The sequence below is a fragment of the Amblyomma americanum genome, chromosome 2 (genome assembly GCF_052857255.1).
Source record: "Amblyomma americanum isolate KBUSLIRL-KWMA chromosome 2, ASM5285725v1, whole genome shotgun sequence".
Taxonomy (NCBI): Eukaryota; Metazoa; Arthropoda; class Arachnida; order Ixodida; family Ixodidae; genus Amblyomma; species Amblyomma americanum.
The window spans coordinates 210,189,821-210,209,633 of NC_135498.1; the positions used below are offsets into that span (position 1 = coordinate 210,189,821).

The 19,813-nt window shown below is 48.9% G+C and overlaps 1 protein-coding gene and 1 non-coding gene across 5 annotated transcripts in view; one reads left to right on the forward strand and one right to left on the reverse strand.

The window, feature by feature from the left end:
- The window catches only part of LOC144122121 (rifampicin phosphotransferase-like), a 798,972-nt gene that overhangs the window by 74,324 nt on the left and 704,835 nt on the right, over nucleotides 1-19,813 (reverse strand). For 3 of the 4 annotated variants that reach the window (XM_077655660.1, XM_077655659.1, XM_077655658.1), the window contains 2 exons: nucleotides 15,219-15,313; nucleotides 7,418-7,481 (listed from right to left, as the gene is read on the reverse strand). The exons of the other annotated variant lie outside the window; for it this stretch is intronic. In XM_077655660.1, the coding sequence (XP_077511786.1) occupies nucleotides 7,418-7,481; nucleotides 15,219-15,313 (159 nt within the window). The remainder of the gene's footprint in view (nucleotides 1-7,417; nucleotides 7,482-15,218; nucleotides 15,314-19,813) is intronic. 4 annotated transcript variants of the gene reach the window in all.
- On the forward strand, nucleotides 8,277-8,348 carry TRNAS-ACU (transfer RNA serine (anticodon ACU)). The gene has a single exon. It is a non-coding gene; the product is annotated as a tRNA-Ser (tRNA).

The window sequence follows — 19,813 nt, forward strand, 5'->3', positions numbered from 1 at the left end:
GGGGGGGGGGGGGGGGTGAGGTCCCTTGTAGACGCCACAACCTGTACTCGTGGCGCTGCAACCACGCCGACGGCCCTTTGAAGCCTCTGTCGAATGATGCTTCTCAGTGGCTTGAATATTCTTGGCATGTTGGCGTCTTCAAACGTAACAGCTGCTCCGCGGCCAGGAGAATCTCGATCGGCCAGTGGTCACAATCACTGGTCGAGGAGAGATGGGAGTTGTAGCGTGGGAGGCCCGTCTTGATCTTCGCTGTGAGCACAGAGCAGAGTCGTAAACCTCGTAAAACAGAGGCATTAGTGAGACCAACCACTCAACATAGCGCCACTCCCCAGGCAGTGCCCAAAATTCACCCGAGAGCCGCCAGGCTGTTATGCAAAACGACTGCATTGTCGACATTAACGTAAGCACAAAATTTTATAGCTGACAGCAATAGTCTCGGCTACTAAGATCAGCTTCCATGTCTGCCAAATTTGCTGCCAAGGCCCGATTCGCCGTACACGACTTGAAGAGGGGTGGAAAATTTGGAAGCAAAACTAGAATAAAACAAACAAGCACCTCAATTTTGCTCGAAATTAGGGTCAAGAGAGCGTCCGCGCCTCATCTGATGTCGCCTAAGATAGACTTCGAAGTTGTACAATACTCGGTGGCTCGGTGGTGCGTCAAAGCGTACAAATTTGATTAGAAACTCTATTCCTTATCAATCAAAGCTTTGATTCCCTTATACAACCAGTATACCGATAGATTGCTTAAAATTTGGCCCACGCTCAAATAATCCACTGGCTTTTTCAAATAAGCTTAACGCGCGAGTCTAATAATCAACCTTTCTAGTTGAACTGGCAAAGGTGCGACTGCGCATCGCAATCCTTACTCCTGCCCGTATTGGCGAGAGTCTTCTCTTACACTCAATGAGGACTGACATGCGCCTCGTCACCATCACCTGTACAGAAAGCTGCTACAGCTGTTCTCCGCAGAAGTCAGTAGCCTCACTTCGTTCGCTTAATCTTTGAATACCAAAATTGGCTAGCTAACCTAGCGCCGCTAAACACAGGTACTCAAATTGGCACAAATATCCGTGCTTTCTTTGCCTTCGCCTGACATTAGCAACACTGCTGTTAATGTAGCGAATGTAGCGACAAGCTCTTGGTATCTCGACCAAGTTCTACATTTCTGAATCTACTGAAGATAAAAAGCAAAGCTGTGCCAAATTTTCAAACACAAAATTTTCTTGCTCTAAACGGTTCTACATAAGCAAACAGCTCATCATCAACTCGGGAAATGTCTTCGCTCAACTCCTGTGAGTGCCTTTATCACTTGGTAGCATCTCAAATTGGCACACGTCCTTTTTAACTCAATGGCACAATCACCTTTTAAGTATTAGGAAAGCAGTAACACTTGATCAAATCCAAATTTTTAACCTAAAACAAAGTAGCATTTCCTTCCCCTATTTTACACGCATACAACCGAAAGAGGAATAAAAAAAAACAGCTACTTCGAATTGCTACCCGGGGTGAAACATGGCTCACCACCCCCGCGTCGAAAGGATTAGTTCTTCAGCCGAGCCCGCCGGGGTCGCGCTCTGACTGATTGTACTGCTGTCAACTCGTGACAAAGGGCAACTGAAAAAAGACATTCCTGAAGGGTAGCGGATCGGGCTAGTTGGTGCAGATTTGACATTTTCAGAAGCGCTAAAACACCGAGGACGCAGAGGGAACAGACAGGGACGAGCGCTACTTCCAACTGTTTATTTCGTAAACCGCAAGTGCTTTAAACAGTTCTCGAACGCTTTTATGACACGGCAGTAAACTACACGTGCGAGAATACACAGTATAGCTACCGAGACTAAAAGAACCAAGGAGATAAGTGCACGATTACGTTGATACCCTGAGGAAGGCAAGTTCTTTTTTTGACAATGAAATGGACGGTGAGCTTACAAAAGTGCTACCCAGTGATGCTATGTTCTGTGCTTCTATAATCTCTCGGGTTAGTTGATCACGACTACGTCCGATGATGTGGCACTGATTTAACAATGGAGCACAATTGCGGCACTTACTGCAGTGAATGGCTAGGTTGCTTCCGAAGGAATTTTTAACATTGTTGTTGTGCTGGCGTAGCCGGTCATTGAGACAACAGCCCGTTTGCCCATCATACTTTTTGCCACAAGATAGAGGGATGCAGTACACAACACAGTCTACACAGTCCACGTACGCTGTTTGGTGTTTGATACCACATAATTGTTTGACAGAAGAGTAGGGTTTCGTCAGCTTGCAAAGCTTGTTTAGCTTGTTAGGGGCCGTGAAACAACTCTAACATCTGCTTTCTGCGCTACTTTTTTAGGTTGTGTGAAACAGTGTGCACGTAAGGGAGCACAGCAACCTTTTTTCTCTCTGTTTAAACCACTTGCGGTTTACGAAATAAACAGTTGGAAGTAGCGCTCGTCCCTGTCTGTTCCCTCTGCGTCCTCGGTGTTTTAGCGCTTCTGAAAATGTCAAGACATTCCTGATCGCTACTGTCATCTCCATGGCCTCTCGACGCGCTCAAAAGGCCCTGGTAGCCCATGCAGTGCCGATAACTGATTCCGGGCAACGGACAGCGACCGGAGCGAGAAGCTGCTCTCTGTTCTCGCCCCAAGCAAGCCCGCCTACCCTTTCGCCCTGCGCGCTTCCTCGAATACAGTGCGGAAAGTGCAGGACCCATCCTTCTCAATTGTCGGCGCCGAACACACCGGCATGCGTGGTCTCTGTTGCTCGAGCCCTGAGCTCGCATGCATCGGGCGTCCCGCAAACTAGCGCCTTCTGATCTTTCGGGCAGATTTCCTTTCTTCCTGACCGCCTTTCTGTCAGGTCGCGGTGGTCTGTGTCGTCCCGTAAGTCAATGCCCCCTAGAAAAACTCGCTCCTGTCCTGCTTGCAAGTTGCGCTTTTCTCTTTCTGTTACTGCGCTCACCTTTAGAAGCACCTGCGCGTGCCGCCTGACCAGTAACTTTAGCTGCAAGATTACAAGGTTCAATGCGGGAAGGTTTTTCTTTCCCTTCTGCCGCATTTCCATGTGTGCTAACATTGGCACCTGTCTGCGCAGCTAATTTTAAAGCTCGACATTTCAACCGCTTTTTCTTGGTATTTGCCCTATTCCTGTTTTTACGCCTAAACACTTCTGTTTGTGTCTCCTGATCGCCACTAGCTTGATCTAGTTTTTCAAAGGCACCTCGGAGACATTCATCCAATTGCAAACTGGCCGCTTTGACTTCGCAGGCCAGTGTCAGCTCCACACTGCTGACACACGGACCTTCCGCTGCCCCCGAGTTGGGCAGTTCGTTTTCCTGAAGGCAGTCCTCCACCGCCCGCTTATCGGCCTGAGCGCTAACCCCTGAAACGCCCTGCTCGTCTGCAATTGAGCTTTCGTCCTCTGTCTCAGCGTGTCTTTCGATACAGCGTTTCGACACACTTACAGCTCCGCAATCTTCATGCAGGTTGTGCGCTGTTTCACAGTACTGTTTTACGTCGTCACGTCTGTCCAACTGGAACGATCCGGCCTGACTCGCTCTCTCTGGAGGCTTGCCTCTCAAGATCTCATCATCCAGTTTCTTTAGCTCATACGTATGCGCTGTTTCACAATACTGTTTTACGTCGTCACATCTGTCCAACTGGAACGATCCGGCCTGACTCTCTGGAGCCTTGGCTCTCGAGATCTCATCTTCCAGTTTCTTTATCTCATGCACAAGCTGTAACCTTCTGAGCTCCCGTTCCTTTTTCTCTGCCGCTAGCCTTTGTTCCTCTGTGTTTCTCCGCTCATCTTCCTTTTTCTTTTTTTTTTGCTCTGCATTGAGGGGTTCCCACGTATCGATTATTATTCCTTCCTCAGCGGTTTCCAAGAGCAATTTGCAAATGTCCATCTTTTTGATCTTAACCCCTACATCTACACCCAACACTTTGCACAATGACAGCAAATCTGACCTTAGCAACTTAATTAGGTCCATGTTTGCTGCTCTGAGCCTTGACTTTGCTGAACAACTGTTGACGTGAGCTACAAGCACTCAGACTCACTGATCAACTTCCCTCGATTCCCAGCAGTTCAATGTATTAACCCAAACAATTGAAGCCTGGCGAATCTCAAGCAAAGTTCAAGCACTCACCCACGGAAGCAACACCACGCCGCATAGTCGATCCAAGCGCTGCCAACCAGTTGTTAGGTGTGGGGCTCCAACCCCTCAGCAGGCCACCAGTGTTGCGGGATTACGCTTCCATCTCACCGCTGCCACCAGATGTTAGATGAGGGGCTCCAACCCCATAGCAGGCCACCGGTGTTGGGGGATTACGCTTCGATCCCACCGCTGCCACCAGTTGTTAGATGTGGGGCTCCAACCCCATAGCAGGCCACCGGTGTTGGGGGATTACGCTTCGATCCCCCCGCTGCCACCAGTTGTTAGATGTGGGGCTCCAACCCCATAGCAGTCCACCGGTGTTGGGGGATTACGCTTCGATCCAACCGCTGCCACCAGTTGTTAGATGTGGGGCTCCAACCCCATAGCAGGCCACCGGTGTTGGGGGATTACGCTTCGATCCCACCGCTGCCACCATTTGTTAGATGTGGGGCTCCAACCCCTCAGCAGGCCACCAGTGTTGGGGGATTACGCTTCGATCCCACCGCTGCCACCAGTTGTTAGATGTGGGGCTCCAACCCCATAGCAGGCCACCGGTGTTGGGGGATTACGCTTCGATCCCACCGCTGCCACCAGTTGTTAGATGTGGGGCTCCAACCCCATAGCAGGCCACCGGTGTTGGGGGATTACGCTTCGATCCCACCGCTGCCACCAGTTGTTAGATGCGCGCCCCTGGTTCGCCTGTGCCGTCTCTCGCCAAGGTCGGTGTCCCCGGGTTCCGGATCGGGAGACTGCTGTTGTGGGGGTGACGAAGAGATGAGAGGGTCTTCGAGGTGAAGAAGAGACTGAAAGGGTTTATTTACATTTTTACATAGTTCGAAAGAGTGAATCGGGAGCTGGCTATCACATGCCAGATCGCCGCTTAAATAGGGTCCCCTGTCCCCAGGTCCTTAGTTGGGGAATTTGGTTCATTAAAAATGCGTCCCACCATTGTGACGTCGATCACGTGTCCAGTCTTTAGGGTCCGCCTTCCAGGACGGCCCCAACAACACTCTCTTGCCACTTCTGGCAAGTTATGGTCCGCGCTCTCCAGGCAGCCATGATGAATAGCCCGAAGGGGGTCACATGGCAGCGTCGAATGTCAGTCACCTGCACTTCACAGTGGTAGCGTGGGAACTAAAGGTTGCAACTGCAATTTGCACAAGGTTCCACGTATAAGGAAAAGCACAGTCTAAGATGAAGTTGTTTTCGAAGCACGAGGATTCCGGCGTCGTTGGCTTAGTCAAACCCGGCCGCATTTGCCACGGCTCATTTGCAGTCCCGCGGCTCGCCGGCTCCCCCGCCGTCCCCTCCGGGAGAAAAATGTCTCGGGTGGGTCCGGCGTTGAGAACAAAAGACAGGTTCACCAAAGCCGTTCTCAGACAGCGGAGGGCCGTTTCACCCCGTAAACAGCAGGGGGGAGGTCCCTTGTAGACGCCACCACCTGTACTCGTGGCTCTGCAACCACGCCGACGGCCCTTTGAAGCCTCTGTCGAATGATGCTTCTCAGTGGCTTGAATATTCTTGGCATGTTGGCGTCTCCAAACGTAACAATAGTGTGGCTGTCTCTGCACCATGGGCATGCGGGCCTGTATGTAGTGTAGTTAACCTTGTTTAGAATCAATAAGCATGTATGTATTCGATTGCAGCTGTCTGCAACTTACAGTCTGCTCTACTCATTTGGATTTGGGGTGGGCAATAGATCCACCTTAGTCCTCTAAGGTTCTCTAGTATGCCGCCGTAGGTCTGGGAAACTGGCTGGAGTCCCAGTGCGTCAGCCGTCGCTCGGTTAGTATGTCCTCGAGTGATGGCGTTCGCTGCATCTTTCCCGGCCAGGCCGGCGTGTCCCAGTACCCACATGATAGAATGTTTTTAATCGAAAGCTTTACTGGCCGCGAACATGCGATTTCGCCTCGGCGGTGCTCCGAGGAGGCCCATGAGTTCACAACGCGCGCTTCGCCGCGGAGCCGAACCAGTCTGGCTGGGCTGGCGGCGGCTGGCGCACTCAGCGCGAAATAGAGACGTGTTCCAAGTCTCCGCCTGTGCAATCAGAGTGCGCCGAAGCCGCCGAGCGTGTCGGCGGTCAAGCGCAATTGGAGTAGAGAGGGTCTCGCTTTGGCCGACGTGACGTCGCCGTGCAGGGCGCGCGCGTTACGACGCGCCTTAACAGAGTCTGCGCTTAGCGCTAACCAACGTATTCGGTGGCGGCATCTATGGGAGCCGCTGAGTGGTTATGGCGCTCGACTGCTGGCCCGAAAGACGCGGGTTGGATTCCGGCTTCGGCAGTCGAATTTCCGTGGAGGCGAGTTTCTAGAAGCCCGTGTACTGTGCGATGTCAGCACACGTGAAACGTCCCCAAGTGGTCAAAATTTCCGAAGCCCTTCCCTACGGCGTCCCTCATAGCATTAGTCGCTTTCGGAAGTTAAACACCCATAAACTACAAAAAAAATATCAACCTGACCGTGTCCTGCTCCTTTAAACAAAGTCTTCTTTTGGCTACTCGGGTGATCATCTGAGTAACTTGGGCTGTAGCGTAGAAGTCTGAGCGTGTGGGGTACTCTGTGGTTGCATCGTACCCACATGCCTAGGATCCAGTGTTGCTACTTAGGAATCCCCTGCCCGTCAGGAAGAATGTTGAGTTGGAGGTTCTCTTTGTCTTATCTATGTGAGTGGATGCGTACAGCTTCGGACTTTTCAGGTGAGCAGGAGAGACCGCATTCGCTAGAGTACTGGCTAATTCAAGTCACGGCTTGCGATTGCGTTTCAGCGGATCACATCAGTGAGCGCGTCCTCGGCTCATCCGATGTGCCCAGCCAAGTTACGCGAAATGTGAGTAATGCGACAAATGTAAAGGCGTGAAAAGCTGTTTTGCGAGCCATAAAGCCAGCCAAATAAAGGGAAGTGTAACTACAGCAACAGTAAAACATGTCATAACCGGGCCATAAAAGCCGTCTAAATCATCTACCTCACCGTTCATGTCTCCCAAAAATTCTAATTCTCCGACAGGCATCCTTTCCTAGTGGTTGCAGCAGGAAGGTGGTGCGAAGCTCTGGCATGGCTGGCGAGGAGGAACCGAGTAAGTGGCGTTCTAGGCACTATAGTGGGATTCAAATTCTGCCGAGAAAAGCAACGACCATAAGGGGAGCAATATTCTGCGGGCCACGTGCTCTTGTTCACAACTACTGTTCTGAATTTTAATTGCATTCTGCTTTCGCTCTTTTGTCTGAGTGCAGTGTGTGCTCGATCCTGCGAAATGCTGACAGCCGCCAACTCGCGGCCTTACCTTGGAAAGCTCCCGCAGGGCGACGCCTCGTCGACACTTCCGCATCAGCCACGTGAGGAGTTTCCTGCAAAGAGCCGTGAGAAATGTACCCGACCTTCACGGTGCGGATGCTAGTCGCTCGTTTCGCTGAGCGCTCAACAAGAAACTTTTTCTTAGACCCGTATTCAATATCGCAACACAGCGCTACGTCACGTGAGCACGAGCGTGACCGTGCAAAACGTTTCATCAAAGGTTCAGTTCCTTTCGGGAACGAAACGTTGACGCAACACGGCACAAGAGCTGGTGGAAGCCCAAAGGACCGGCCAGCTCATGCATCTTCGAGGCATGAGAATAGGCTGGACCTTTATTCTACGCCGACTAGGCTACCCGGACACGGTCACTCTGTTGCAGCAGAGCTGCCACGCTATCCGGCCCAAATTCACAGCTAAGATCACAGTCGCGCCGGTCCCCAAGAACATGTACTCTGAGCTCTACGTCGGCCTCAGAACAACCAGAGTCAACGCACTTCTGCGCCAATTCCGCTGTGATCAAAATTGGAGGATGGTTAACCTTCGCCTCTAGGAGTGGATCGCGACAGCATATTGCGGCACTGCCAGGGAGTCAGCGGAACGCCATCGCCCGTTCAGCGCGACGCCTTGCCCGTTAGACAAATCGCTCTGCTACGTACGGCGAAACGGAAATTCAAAAATTATTTTTTTAAGGAAACGAAGTGGCGCGGTATCTGTGTCACATATCGGCGGACACATGCACCGCACCGTAAGGGAAGGGATAAAGGAAGGAGTGAAAGAAGAAAGGAAGAGAGAGGTGCTATAGTGGAGGGCTCCGGAAAAATTTCGACCACCTGGGGATCTTTAAACCCGCCGCGGTGGCTCAGTGGTTAGGGCGCTCGACTACTGATCCGGAGGTCCCGGGTTCGAACCCGACCGCGGCGGCTGCGTTTTTATGGAGGAAAAACGCTAAGGCGCCCGTGTGCTGTGCGATGTCACTGCATGTTAAAGATCCCAGGTGGTCGAAATTATTCCCGAGCCCTCCACTACGGCACCTCTTCTTTCTTTCTTCTTTCACTCCCTCCTTTATCCCTTCCCTTACGGCGCGGTTCAGGTGTCTGATATATGAGACAGATACTGCGCCATTTCCTTTCCCCAAAAAAACAATTATTATTATTATCTTTAACGTGCACTGACATCGCACAGCACACGGGCGCCTTAGCGTTTCGTCTCCATCGAAACGCAGCCGCCGCGGTAGGGTTCGAACCTGGGAACTCCAGATCAGTAGCCGAGCGTCCTAACCACTGAGCCATCGCTGCTGCTGAAACGGACGCGCGGAGCGGCCAACCACGTAGAAGTGCAGCCAGACGCCTTGCCGAAAATGCGCGGGACGCAAGTTGCAGTCGTAGTTCGTCGGCACATCGTTGTTTACAAACCCGATGCCACGAATGCCGACATCACTTCTGCGCCGAACGAGCGGGCAGCAAGCCGCAAGCTTCGTGGTGAACGCGCTTTGGATGTGCGCTGCGTTGTTCGCCGCTCACTGCCTGATTGCTGCGTGCGCGCACGGCCCCACTGCTCCCTAACGAGACAAGCGGAAGGCGCTGCCGTCGCGCGCTATCTGTTGGGGCAGTTGGGTACATTGCGAGGAGGAGGAAGTGGCTTTAGTGGGCGCCGCCTGATGGCGCAACGTGCGCGCTTCTAGGATTTTTCGCTCACGGCCGATGCCGCCAATGCCGACGCCGACGACACCGGCTTTTCTGCGACACGGGGCCCTTAACGCTGCCGCGTTAAAAACAAAGCAGCCCTTCGGGCAGCGACAGCGCGCATATCCTCGCCAGAGCAGGAACCTTCCGGGCGCTGGAGGCGGCAGCGGAGGAGGAATCGGACACAGGGGGCACCTTCGCGGCTCTGCACACTTACACTCACCTCGCAGAGTATCATCATCATCATCAGCCTGACCTCGGTTTGGGCCAATTGATTCACTAGAAGAATCATATCCATGCGCTGGATTTTAGCACAAAGCTGCGTAAAGTTTTGAAAAGTGCACTTCAACAAGCTGTTCCCCTCTCTTCTCACCTGCGGGAACTTTTCCGCTACCTTGCATCGCACGGAAACGCTTTTGATGCAACAGCGTAAAGAGGACGTTTGGAGGAAAAGCCGTGGGCATTGTCAGAATAAGGATTGGTCCGAAAGGTTGTGACGGCACTCGCTGAGCTTTGAATTTAAAATTATGAAAACTCCAGTTAAACCTTGATCATGAGGTCGGAGCTTGACTTAAATGTCATTATGGCATATAAGAATGTAAATTATTACCCTGAAAAAGTTATTGTGGTAATTAAATGGGAATCAAGCCAATTACCCTTCCGTTCCGAGACGCCACACTACACCTAGGTAACTGAGGCATGTTCGTTCGACTTGGTTGAAGGGACACCTTGAGTGTCTTGCATTTTGCCACATCCGTGAATGTATTGTGATCAAAGACGCAAGCCGCAAACAGAAACCTTGCCAAAGAGAGAGTTGCCATGAAGGCGGCAAAACTCTTGAAGCCATATTTCAAAAGGATGCCAACGGTCAACGTAATATGGGCGCCTGCTCACGAGACTGCTAGAGGTAACAATGGCGCCCACGCCGCCGCCCGAGCACTTGCTTACCGGGCGTTATCCGAGGTCGGTGAGGAAAAGAAGGAAAAACTAACCACATACGGGGAGCTATTACAGCATTACAGACTGGAAAAGAAAACATACCCACAGTCTCGCACAGAATTCACTAAGGAGTAAGAAGTAATGTTACGCAAACTACAAATTAATCCATACCCAATACTCGGCCTTCTGCATAGTACACATCCCACGTAATATTCAGTTAAATGTTCATTTTGTAAGGGATACTCGAATATGTTTCATATGGTGTGGGCATGCCAAACAGACCAGCAGCCAGCGATCATCAAAAACGCCGCAATTGAGCACTGGGAGGGGATGCTGACCAGTTCACGCCTGGAGCACCAGAAAGCACTGGCGCAGCGGTCGAAACACGCGGTCATCTCCATGGGAGGGACCCTGGACTAAAAACTCCACTCACTATTTTTTCGCTCACAAAGTCTTTTTCATTCAACAATTGTGCATCTTGTGGTGCATCACGTGGTCTAGTACGCCTACTGATGTACGCTAATGGGTGTGTGAAATAAGAAACGGGTGGTAATTAAGAAAGAAGGTATCATCTAATCATTATCACTGCCGCGTCGTGCTCTCTAGGCAGAGCTAATTGTGCCACTATATTTTTAAAGCAGCGTACAAACCAAGAGCGGGCATTCATTTATACTTTCATTTATTTAAGCATCTTACTCATCTTTCACTTCATAGTTTGTATGCCCTGAGGCAATAAACATAGCTTCAAAAAAAAAAAAAAGAGCGGGCACCCGCGCTCTGCCGGCGTTGTCAAAGGAAGACTTTTTCAGAAGACTTATTTATTTAATAATGGTGTTAACCTACTTCAGGCACATACAGGAGAGGGTCAAATAACATGTACGAATAAAGCAGCCTGAACAAAAGGAACATAAGTAAAAAATGCAACTAGCAGTAAGTAAAACCACATGTGTGGGGGAAAAAAAGCTCAGCCATTTCGACAGAGGCATCAGTTCTTGAAGGGAATGGTATAGCACACGAGTGGATGGATCCTCAGAAATAAAGGTAGCAAATGCACAAAAGCGTACAGCGTTGCCTTAAGACAGATTGGCATTGCGGGAGCTATGTCTTTTCCTGTCGATCATGCGTTTTTTGGAACGCCCTGGCTGTTAATTGGCACTTTGACCGTCTGCTATTATCTTTTGTAAGTTCTTTATAATCGCTTTAAGGTATGTTCACATGCTGCGACTATAATGAAAACTTTCGGCGCAGTCGGTTATGTTGCAGCGCGATTTTCAGTCATTGCTTTCACATGCGCAGCATACCAGGGAATTACGTCGGAACGGCGCGCATGGTTGCTTGGTGTTAGCACAGCCAACCCACGATTAAACAGGTCAGTACTTCAACACGGACTATGTTGGTGTTCTTATAAGCAGTGTGAGTTTACATGCAAGGCAATATTTCGTATGTTTTAATTAGAATAAACCATTCTGCTTCAGCCGCGTCTACACCTTCCGCGTGACCCTATGTCGCACGTTGTTTCGGCGCTCCCTAGTGGTCAGTTGCAAAGCGAGGGCACCGACGCTGCGATTGAATTCCCACGGGACGGACGCCCGTGTCAAACCGCCTGCGGCTGGACCGACAGCTCTTCGTCGTAGATCCTGACGGAAACTATTGCGTCGACCGGCGAGAACTGCTGCATGTGAAACGGCCTTTACCCGTTTGAGGTTTGCGGAAACTTGGCGAGCAGTGCATACTGTTAATATAAATAAGTTGTCCAGACAGCTAATGTGTTTCGCAATCGAGGAAGCTGAGAAGGACCAACGCACTATTGCGCCACATCTCAACGCTAGTAGTATGTCAAAATTTGCATGGGCGCAAGGGAAGTAAAAAGGAGTGGCTGGCAGTCATTTAGCCCTATACCTGCTACATGCAGGCTAGAAAAGCTACAGCCGTGGCTGGCTGCTTCGCTCTACAGAGCAACACGCTCAACACTGCTGCACCTTAGTGAAAAACAGCGCACAAGCAGACACAGACAGAAAGAAGGGGACAAGCGCTGAACTAGCAACTGAGGTTTTATTGAGAAGCATGGCGAAATATATACAGCACAGCATACAGCATTCAAAAAACATATAAACAGCACATAAAAGGCGGATAAGAAGCCAGCATCCAAATTCATCGCTTAACGTCGCATATCCAAGAATTCCATCTCTTTTGTTGAAAGAAGGATAGACGGGGTGCTGACACATGAGTCCTCCGCTTTTGCTATCGCCCTAGCCTCGATAATTTCCCTTGTTATTGTGCACTTGTTTCGTGCCAGGATTTTGCAGCCGTGAAGGTCGGGTATGCAGGCAGGTTTATGATTGCAACGATGACAGTGCTTAGCCAGAAAACCTGATGAAGCAATGGATCTTACATTGTTTTTATGCTCCAGTAATCTTTCGTTAAGACACCGACCGGTCTGGCCGATGTATCTGCTTCCACACGGTAACTTAATTTCATAAACAACACCCTGATCACATGCAACAAAAGGAATCTGGTGGTTGATTTAGCATCCAGGACGAGGCTTTTTCATTGGATTTGTCGCTTTACACAGTTTTATTAGTTTTATTAGAAAACACAACCTTAACATCGGCCTTCTTGGCTATTTTCTTAAGGTTGTGCGAGATCTTATGCATATAAGGGATGACCACAACTTTTTGTTTATCATCTCTTTGTCCCTTTTGTTGATTGCATCCCGTCTGCCCTTCCGCTTTTTTCTCTTTTAGAACACCTTCCGCCACTGACACTAGCAATTCACTGGGGTAGCCAGCCGCACCTAGACGGGCAGTTTGTTTCATTAGGCTTTCCTCAACTGTGTGAAAACACGACTTGTTTAATGCATTACGAAAGCAAAGCTCAGCTATACCCCTTTTCACCAATTTCGAGTGTGCCGAATCGTACGGAAGTATCGGCTTTTTCCCCTAGGATCATAAATTCAACAGGCATGGTTGTTCGTAAACCGGAGGCTTAAGTCCAAGAAACGGATGCTTTCATCCAGAGGCAGTTCATTGGTCAAAGTTAGGGGGTTTAAACACTCCTCGAATATTCTTAGAATGCTCCCGAATGTTTCGTCAAGAGGTCGGTCTCTCCTTTCTATTATAATCAGAAAGTCGTCAACATATCGTGCCACGTTTAAAACTTGGCAGCCGTCCAGACGTGTTAACAACACATTGTCACACTCAGCCAGAAATAAATCGCTCAACAAGGGCGCTATGCATGAGCCTATACACACACCTTGCTTTTGTAGATACGTGTTTTTTCCCCAGTCTACATATGTAGATGTCAGATAAAGATGCAATAGTTCCAAAAAGCCCCCTACATCTATACCCGACTCACTCTGGAATGCAACAGCTCCTGCCTTATCAATGCACGTTTCTACACACGACATTAATCTATCATGCGGGAGTGAATAAAACAAATCCTTGATGTCAATAGAAAAGGCCGTCACTGATTTTCCTTCTACAGAATTGAGATAGTTAGCAACTTCATTGGAATTTCTGATTAGGAACGGGTCATCAAAGGTAAGCTTTTTCAGCTGGTCCTGCAAGAAAATTCCAATGCTCTTTTGCCACGTCCCACGCTCCGACACTATGACCCTGAAAGGGCACTCTGGCTTGTGCGTTTTGGCGGCAAACAACATTTGTAATGACAAATTCTCACTCTTGTCTATGTGGGTTACAAGTCCTGTTAGATTGAGCTTGTTGCACAGTTTCTTTGCCTTTGATTTCGCTCTTTTTAGTGAAACATTTTTGCGTGAAACATAAAACTGTGTAAAGCGACAAATCCAATGAAAAAGCCTCGTCCTGGATGCAAAATCAACCACCAGAACCCTCTTGTTGCATGTGATCAGGGTGTTGTTTATGAAATTAAGTTACCGTGTGGAAGCAGATACATCGGCCAGACCGGTCGGTGTTTTAACGAAAGATTACTGGAGCATAACAACAATGTAAGATCCATTGCTTCATCAGGTTTTCTGGCTAAGCACTGTCACCGTTGCAATCATAAACCTGCCTGCATACCCGACCTTCACGGCTGCAAAATCCTGGCACGAAACAAGTGCACAATAACAAGGGAAATTATCGAGGCTAGGGCAATAGCAAAAGCGGAGGACTCATGTGTCAGCACCCCGTCTATCCTTCTTTCAACAAATGAGATGGAATTCTTGGATATGCGACGTTAAGCGATGAATTTGGATGCTGGCTTCTTATCCGCCTTTTATGTGCTGCTTATATGTTTTTTGAATGCTGTATGCTGTGCTGTATATATTTCGCCATGCTTCTCAATAAAACCTCAGTTGCTAGTTCAGCGCTTGTCCCCTTCTTTCTGTCTGTGTCTGCTTGTGCGCTGTTTTTCACTAAGATGCAAAACCAACTAGCCCATTCAGCTGCTTTACTGCTGCACCATCAGATAGCGAACGGAACGGACAGGGCCCCTTGTATGCGCACAGCCAAACAACTCTGATCCTTGTCTCCGCTTTAGTTCGTCGTGCTCTCATGCGCCTATACCTACACAAGCCAGAAAATCCTTCATTCGGCCAACGCCCCTGCGTTAACTCTTTCTTCTCTACGCGTGTCGTAGTAGAGATGTGTCGAGCAGTACCGTAATTTTAGGGCCTCTGCAGAGCTTGATCCGACGCTTGTAAACGGGTCTATGGCTCTAGTAATCATGAAATGAGCTCGAAACACCAGTGGGCAGCGGGAATATTTAATCAAAACAAATTCTGTACCAGCAATTCTGGTGCTTTTCATGTCACGCTCAACCCGGAACCTGGACTACCACAATATCGGTAACGTCAGCGTCGCCGGCAAGCACTGGTTGTTCCTGTGAACTACCAGCCCGTTGGGTGAAGCCACAGTAATTAGGATAAGTGCACCTTCACATCACTCGATGCGGGTAGCAATGCCGAGCGGTTCCTCGGACAATACTAAAAATCATAATAAATTACGTTTCACACAACGACTGCGAAGGAAACTTGGTGCAAGGCCTCTTCTTACGCCCAATAAACAAATCGTATTGTTTTTTTTTCTTTCAAAATTTAATGCCTCTACACCTTTACAGCTATTTCAAGCCCCTAAGCGCTAGAGAGGAGTTAGTCTGAATAGATTACACACGACTCAACTTTGGTCCTCCCACGCATAGTGGGGCGCTCACCTGCTGACGACGCCCAGCTTAATGTCGAGGCTCTCCACAGCTCTCTCGATAGGCAGAGGTTCTCTGGTGTAGGTGTCCACGGTGCCTGCCATGGCCTGCACTTACAAAAAAAAACAGTTGGACGTGGACGGCGTCGTGCTGTTCTTTGCAAGGGCCTTTAAAGTACTCACCACCCCACCCAGCGTCATCTAATGGAAAATTTCTGCTCAAACAAGTATGGTGCGTTCTCTCGTCGTGCGCACAGGTGCATTATACCCTGGAAATCCTCCTCTGCGCACCACTGCAACAACAAAGCTGACCTGTTCCAACTTCTTCCGCTGCTACGTTTGACCACAGCCGCGCTTAACGGCGTTAAATTAACAGCAATTGCGCTACATCACCCTTCCTTACTATAGCGGCAACAGTTTGAGTGATCCTTTGTGTGCCTCTTCATTCTGACCTGCTCAGTCAAAGGCAGTTACACATGACAAAGATGCTGATCTAAATTTTGCCGAGAAGAGCCGCAGGATTTCTGGCTGTTTGTTAGCGCAACAGCCAGGCATCCGACTCCACACATAACATCGCTCGTGTTTGTCTCTCTTCCTTATTGTCCCATATGTCGCGCTGTTATTTATGTGTCATAAGCCAACTGGCCCGGCTAGTTCCACTTTTGGACATAACATCGATTTTGAACGCTGGCTATGCTATTGACCCCTCAGATATTTGTGAGCTGTTTCCGTCGTACATCCCATCTGTGTTCACAAGGAATGGCACTAGCGCCCCTACTCTTGAAAGCGACGGCAACTACTCGGTAGTTCAGCCCAGAGTTTTTCTAGAAGGGGCTACTGATGCTTTCCTTCATCTATCGCCTTACACATCCTGTGGTGCTGATGGAATCCCTCTTTTCATTGTTAAGCTGTGTTAAGACCTCTTGGCACCACTTCTACCGGAAATACTTAGGTCTTTTCTTAAATTAACTCCTCGTAGTACTAGCTTTTAAGGCCAGAGCGCCCACAGCTGCTTACAGCTACCGGTCTATCTCCCCATGGGACGTGCGGTTTGCTTATCTAGTCCCTGAGACGATTACAGAGCTGCCTTGCACGTTCAAGGGCTAACCGACTTCGCGACCAGATGAGAGCCACGAGAACTGATCTTTTTCTTGAATTATTTATATGGAAACATTGACTGCATACACCTAATGTCTTTGATCGAGCTTCGGGTGTCTGGAGGGTCCTACTGACCCAGCCGCGTGTTTCACCTGCCACCGATGAAACTAAGAGCCATTGTGCCAATTATGCATATACATATAACGCCATGGTACCCCGTTGACATCCTGATGAGGAACTGACATCCTGATGAGGTACATCAGGATGTCAGTTCTTTCTGGCGAAACCTCTTGTGTTCACTGTGATTATAACATTCATTTACTGTTAACTGTTTCTATCATTCATTGTCAGTGTCATCGACTCCATCGTTTTCCTTTTTTGAGATTCTGTTCATTTTCCTTCTCTCTTTTATTGCTTAGAGTGTGCCACCGTGAAAGTCCTGTGGTTGTTAGAAGTCTCAAAATAACTGAAAACAAATTATTATAAAAATAAAAATTTCCTCCGTAAGTCGCCAGAGGCATTATCACTGATGAATGGGAGATGGGGAAGGTATTTCCTGCGTTCACATCCCACCAGAAAGATTCTCCACTCAACTACCACCACACTCCGTTGATCAGCATCACATCTAAACAGATGAAACACGTGATCTACTCTGAGGTCTTGCATTCTAGTTTGGATAAATTTTTAATGCGGCAGCATTAAAGGTCCCGTTCACCACAAAATCCGGAGTCGGCGTTGTCGGCGTCAGCGCTGTGAGCGAATATTCACGGGCATATGTGGCTCTGGTGGGTGGTCCCCAGAGAGTAACCTAGGAGGCAGGTGGGCCACCTAAATCACGTGACCTTGCGGTGTCATCACAGCCTGTCCCCCGTATAGTGAGGAAGCTGGCCACCGTTGCTGCTAAATTAGTGATTGGTATCTCGGGAAGAGCAACCTGGTCCATAGAAGGGCGACCGTTGGGAGCCTTCGCAGGGCAGTGGCGCATTGCTTCACTGCTACATCACTGCGCCAGGAGGGGTACGAGGAATGTAGAGAAGATAACTTTCTGCATATATAGGAATGGAACCATTACACTATCGCGCCATACCATTAAGGCGGTGTTTAAGTATCCCCTTCATACTAACATCGATCTCGAAATAGCCTGTTCGGGACGTTACTTAATTGCTATTTTTCTTTACCGTTTTCATTCTAATCTTCAAACTCAGTTACATATTCATGCCTTATTTTCAGTCTTTGGCAGATCACTTGATAACGTACTTTTAAAGTTATGCTCATAAACCTGTGCTGAATAAATTTGCATCCGGACATCGTTTCAAGGATAAATGGATTAATAAAACATCTCTTAGAGTCCGTTATTGTTAACCACTTCTCCAACTTTCTGTCACAAACATCAGGTAGTACACAAGGAATTGTAGTGCCTGCCCTCCTATTTCTGATGTATATGAATTATTTTCCGCTAAATATATCATGCAATACTCGTATGTTGCCCGACATTTGCTCATTTATACACGTTTTATTGACAATGCTTGTCAACAAGCCCTCCAGGAGAAGGTGGCCGAAAGTGGCAGTGGTTAAACTCTAATAAACATAGTAGGGCATTACCTCTATGGTTATTGTTGGAACTTCTTCATCGACAGATGAAGATGTCATCATTTGCATGTACGCGTGAAGCTGCACCTCTCGTGCAGCTGCGCTTCATCTTCATAATATAAAAAACCGCTTGCGTTCGTTTCGGTCACGGTCGTCTCGGCGACGCTCCTTTGAAGCGTTCACGCAACAGCAGGTGGACCCTGAGGCCCATCACCTGGTGCCGGAGCGCGGCACTCTCAAACGACGCCACCCACAGCGACGCAAGGCTGGTACTAGTAGAAAAGACGGACCACAGCGGTGTCCTAGTCGTGTGAGCATCCACCTTGCATGCGGGAGGTGCGGTGTTCGCCCCTGAGTGCCGCCGTGAACCCATCGGTGATACAATGGGTACAAGCTTTCCCTTGCCTGGCGCTCGTATTCGTTAGAGTGAAATGCTTGGAAAATGGGTCCTGGTCTCCACCTTGAGTAGAAGAAAAAACCTTGTGTCAGGGCGCTATTTGGACGAAGATGCCTTTGGGCCATAAATTCTCTTTGACAGCACTGAAGTGTTGTACCAGGAGATTAAGAACCTGGACAAGAAGACCTTCGAGGAGACTCCGAATTAATTGATCGCAGGCGAGTCTTCAAATGCTGCTGTTTACGGCGACAAGGTAATGAAAACATTAGCGAGACTGCGACTCCGGCTCTGGACCCGAAGATCTACCCAAGATCAAATCGACGAGCCGCGGACATCACAATTGAATTGCCTGGTGCCCCAAATGGACCTTTTAAGTTTGATGGGAAGCGGAAGAGCAGGTCAATATTTTGAACTCAGTTCAGATCTACTGCACATGATAGCGCGGAACTAGCTCTGGAGACAATTTTAACTACCTGACTACTTTCTCTAGAGTAGCATGCCAGGCGGACAACAAGGCCGACCTCTCCTGTTCCTTTAAAGCCCTTCTCATCCTGAATACTCTCTTGACTGGGACAGCAGCGTCAGAAGTCGCAGACCTTCAGCCGACTGCCGACTGTTAAAAATATGCAATCGAGTTGCTTCAGAGGCGTTTCGACGATGAGCGGGCTGTGGTCCAAGATCAACTGCAATGTGTGCTGGACCTGACACCGATATTTTCATCAGCCGACGTCATACGCTGCGCAATTTACATCACGATGTGCAGGGGCATAAGCGCAGTTTAAAGGCCCTAGTAATAAGTTCAGCAACGTAATGCTCTATGCTGCGCGAAGTTTTATTGAGAACGTTTCCTTCTGACATAGTACTGCAGTTTCATGATCTGCAAAGCCCAAGTCATCAACACCCCGGCAGTCATCTTCGCCTCAAGACGCTTCTGCACAGGGTTTGACAAAGGCATAGAAGGATCTTCGAGTGCTGGTGGATATTTTTGGACTTCAACTAGAATGCATGGAGGCAGTGGCTGAACACAGAGCGCAGCGCCTTCGGAACGGGGTGAAATCACCAGAGGCTCGGAAACCAGCATTCCAGTGCAAGATACGGACAGCATCAACCCTCCAAACAACCACTGAGATTGAGCTGAACGGCTATTTTTTCTTTTAGTCGCCCAAATATTTATCAGGCAACTGCGACTCCGTGTAGATGATTGTAGCACAAAAAATAGAGTTTCTGAAGCATAGCAGCCGGTGCTTCCGCTGTTTAAAACAAGGTCACTTTGCTGTAAGTGCAAAGGTCGAATAAGATATCCTAACTGTGCGCTAAGGCACGTATCAACCATGTCCACCGCTGAGAAACCTATAGATTCTAAGAACGTTACTTCACCGCCGGTCAACCTTTTAACAAAGAGTCCAGATGTGCAGTGCTTTTAGAGACTTTGAAGGCTACAACTTATGGAGTTACTGCATTTGGTCGCTACCTACTTCTTGTAGATGGCGGGAGCTAAAGGAGTTTTATTACTGCAGCCATGA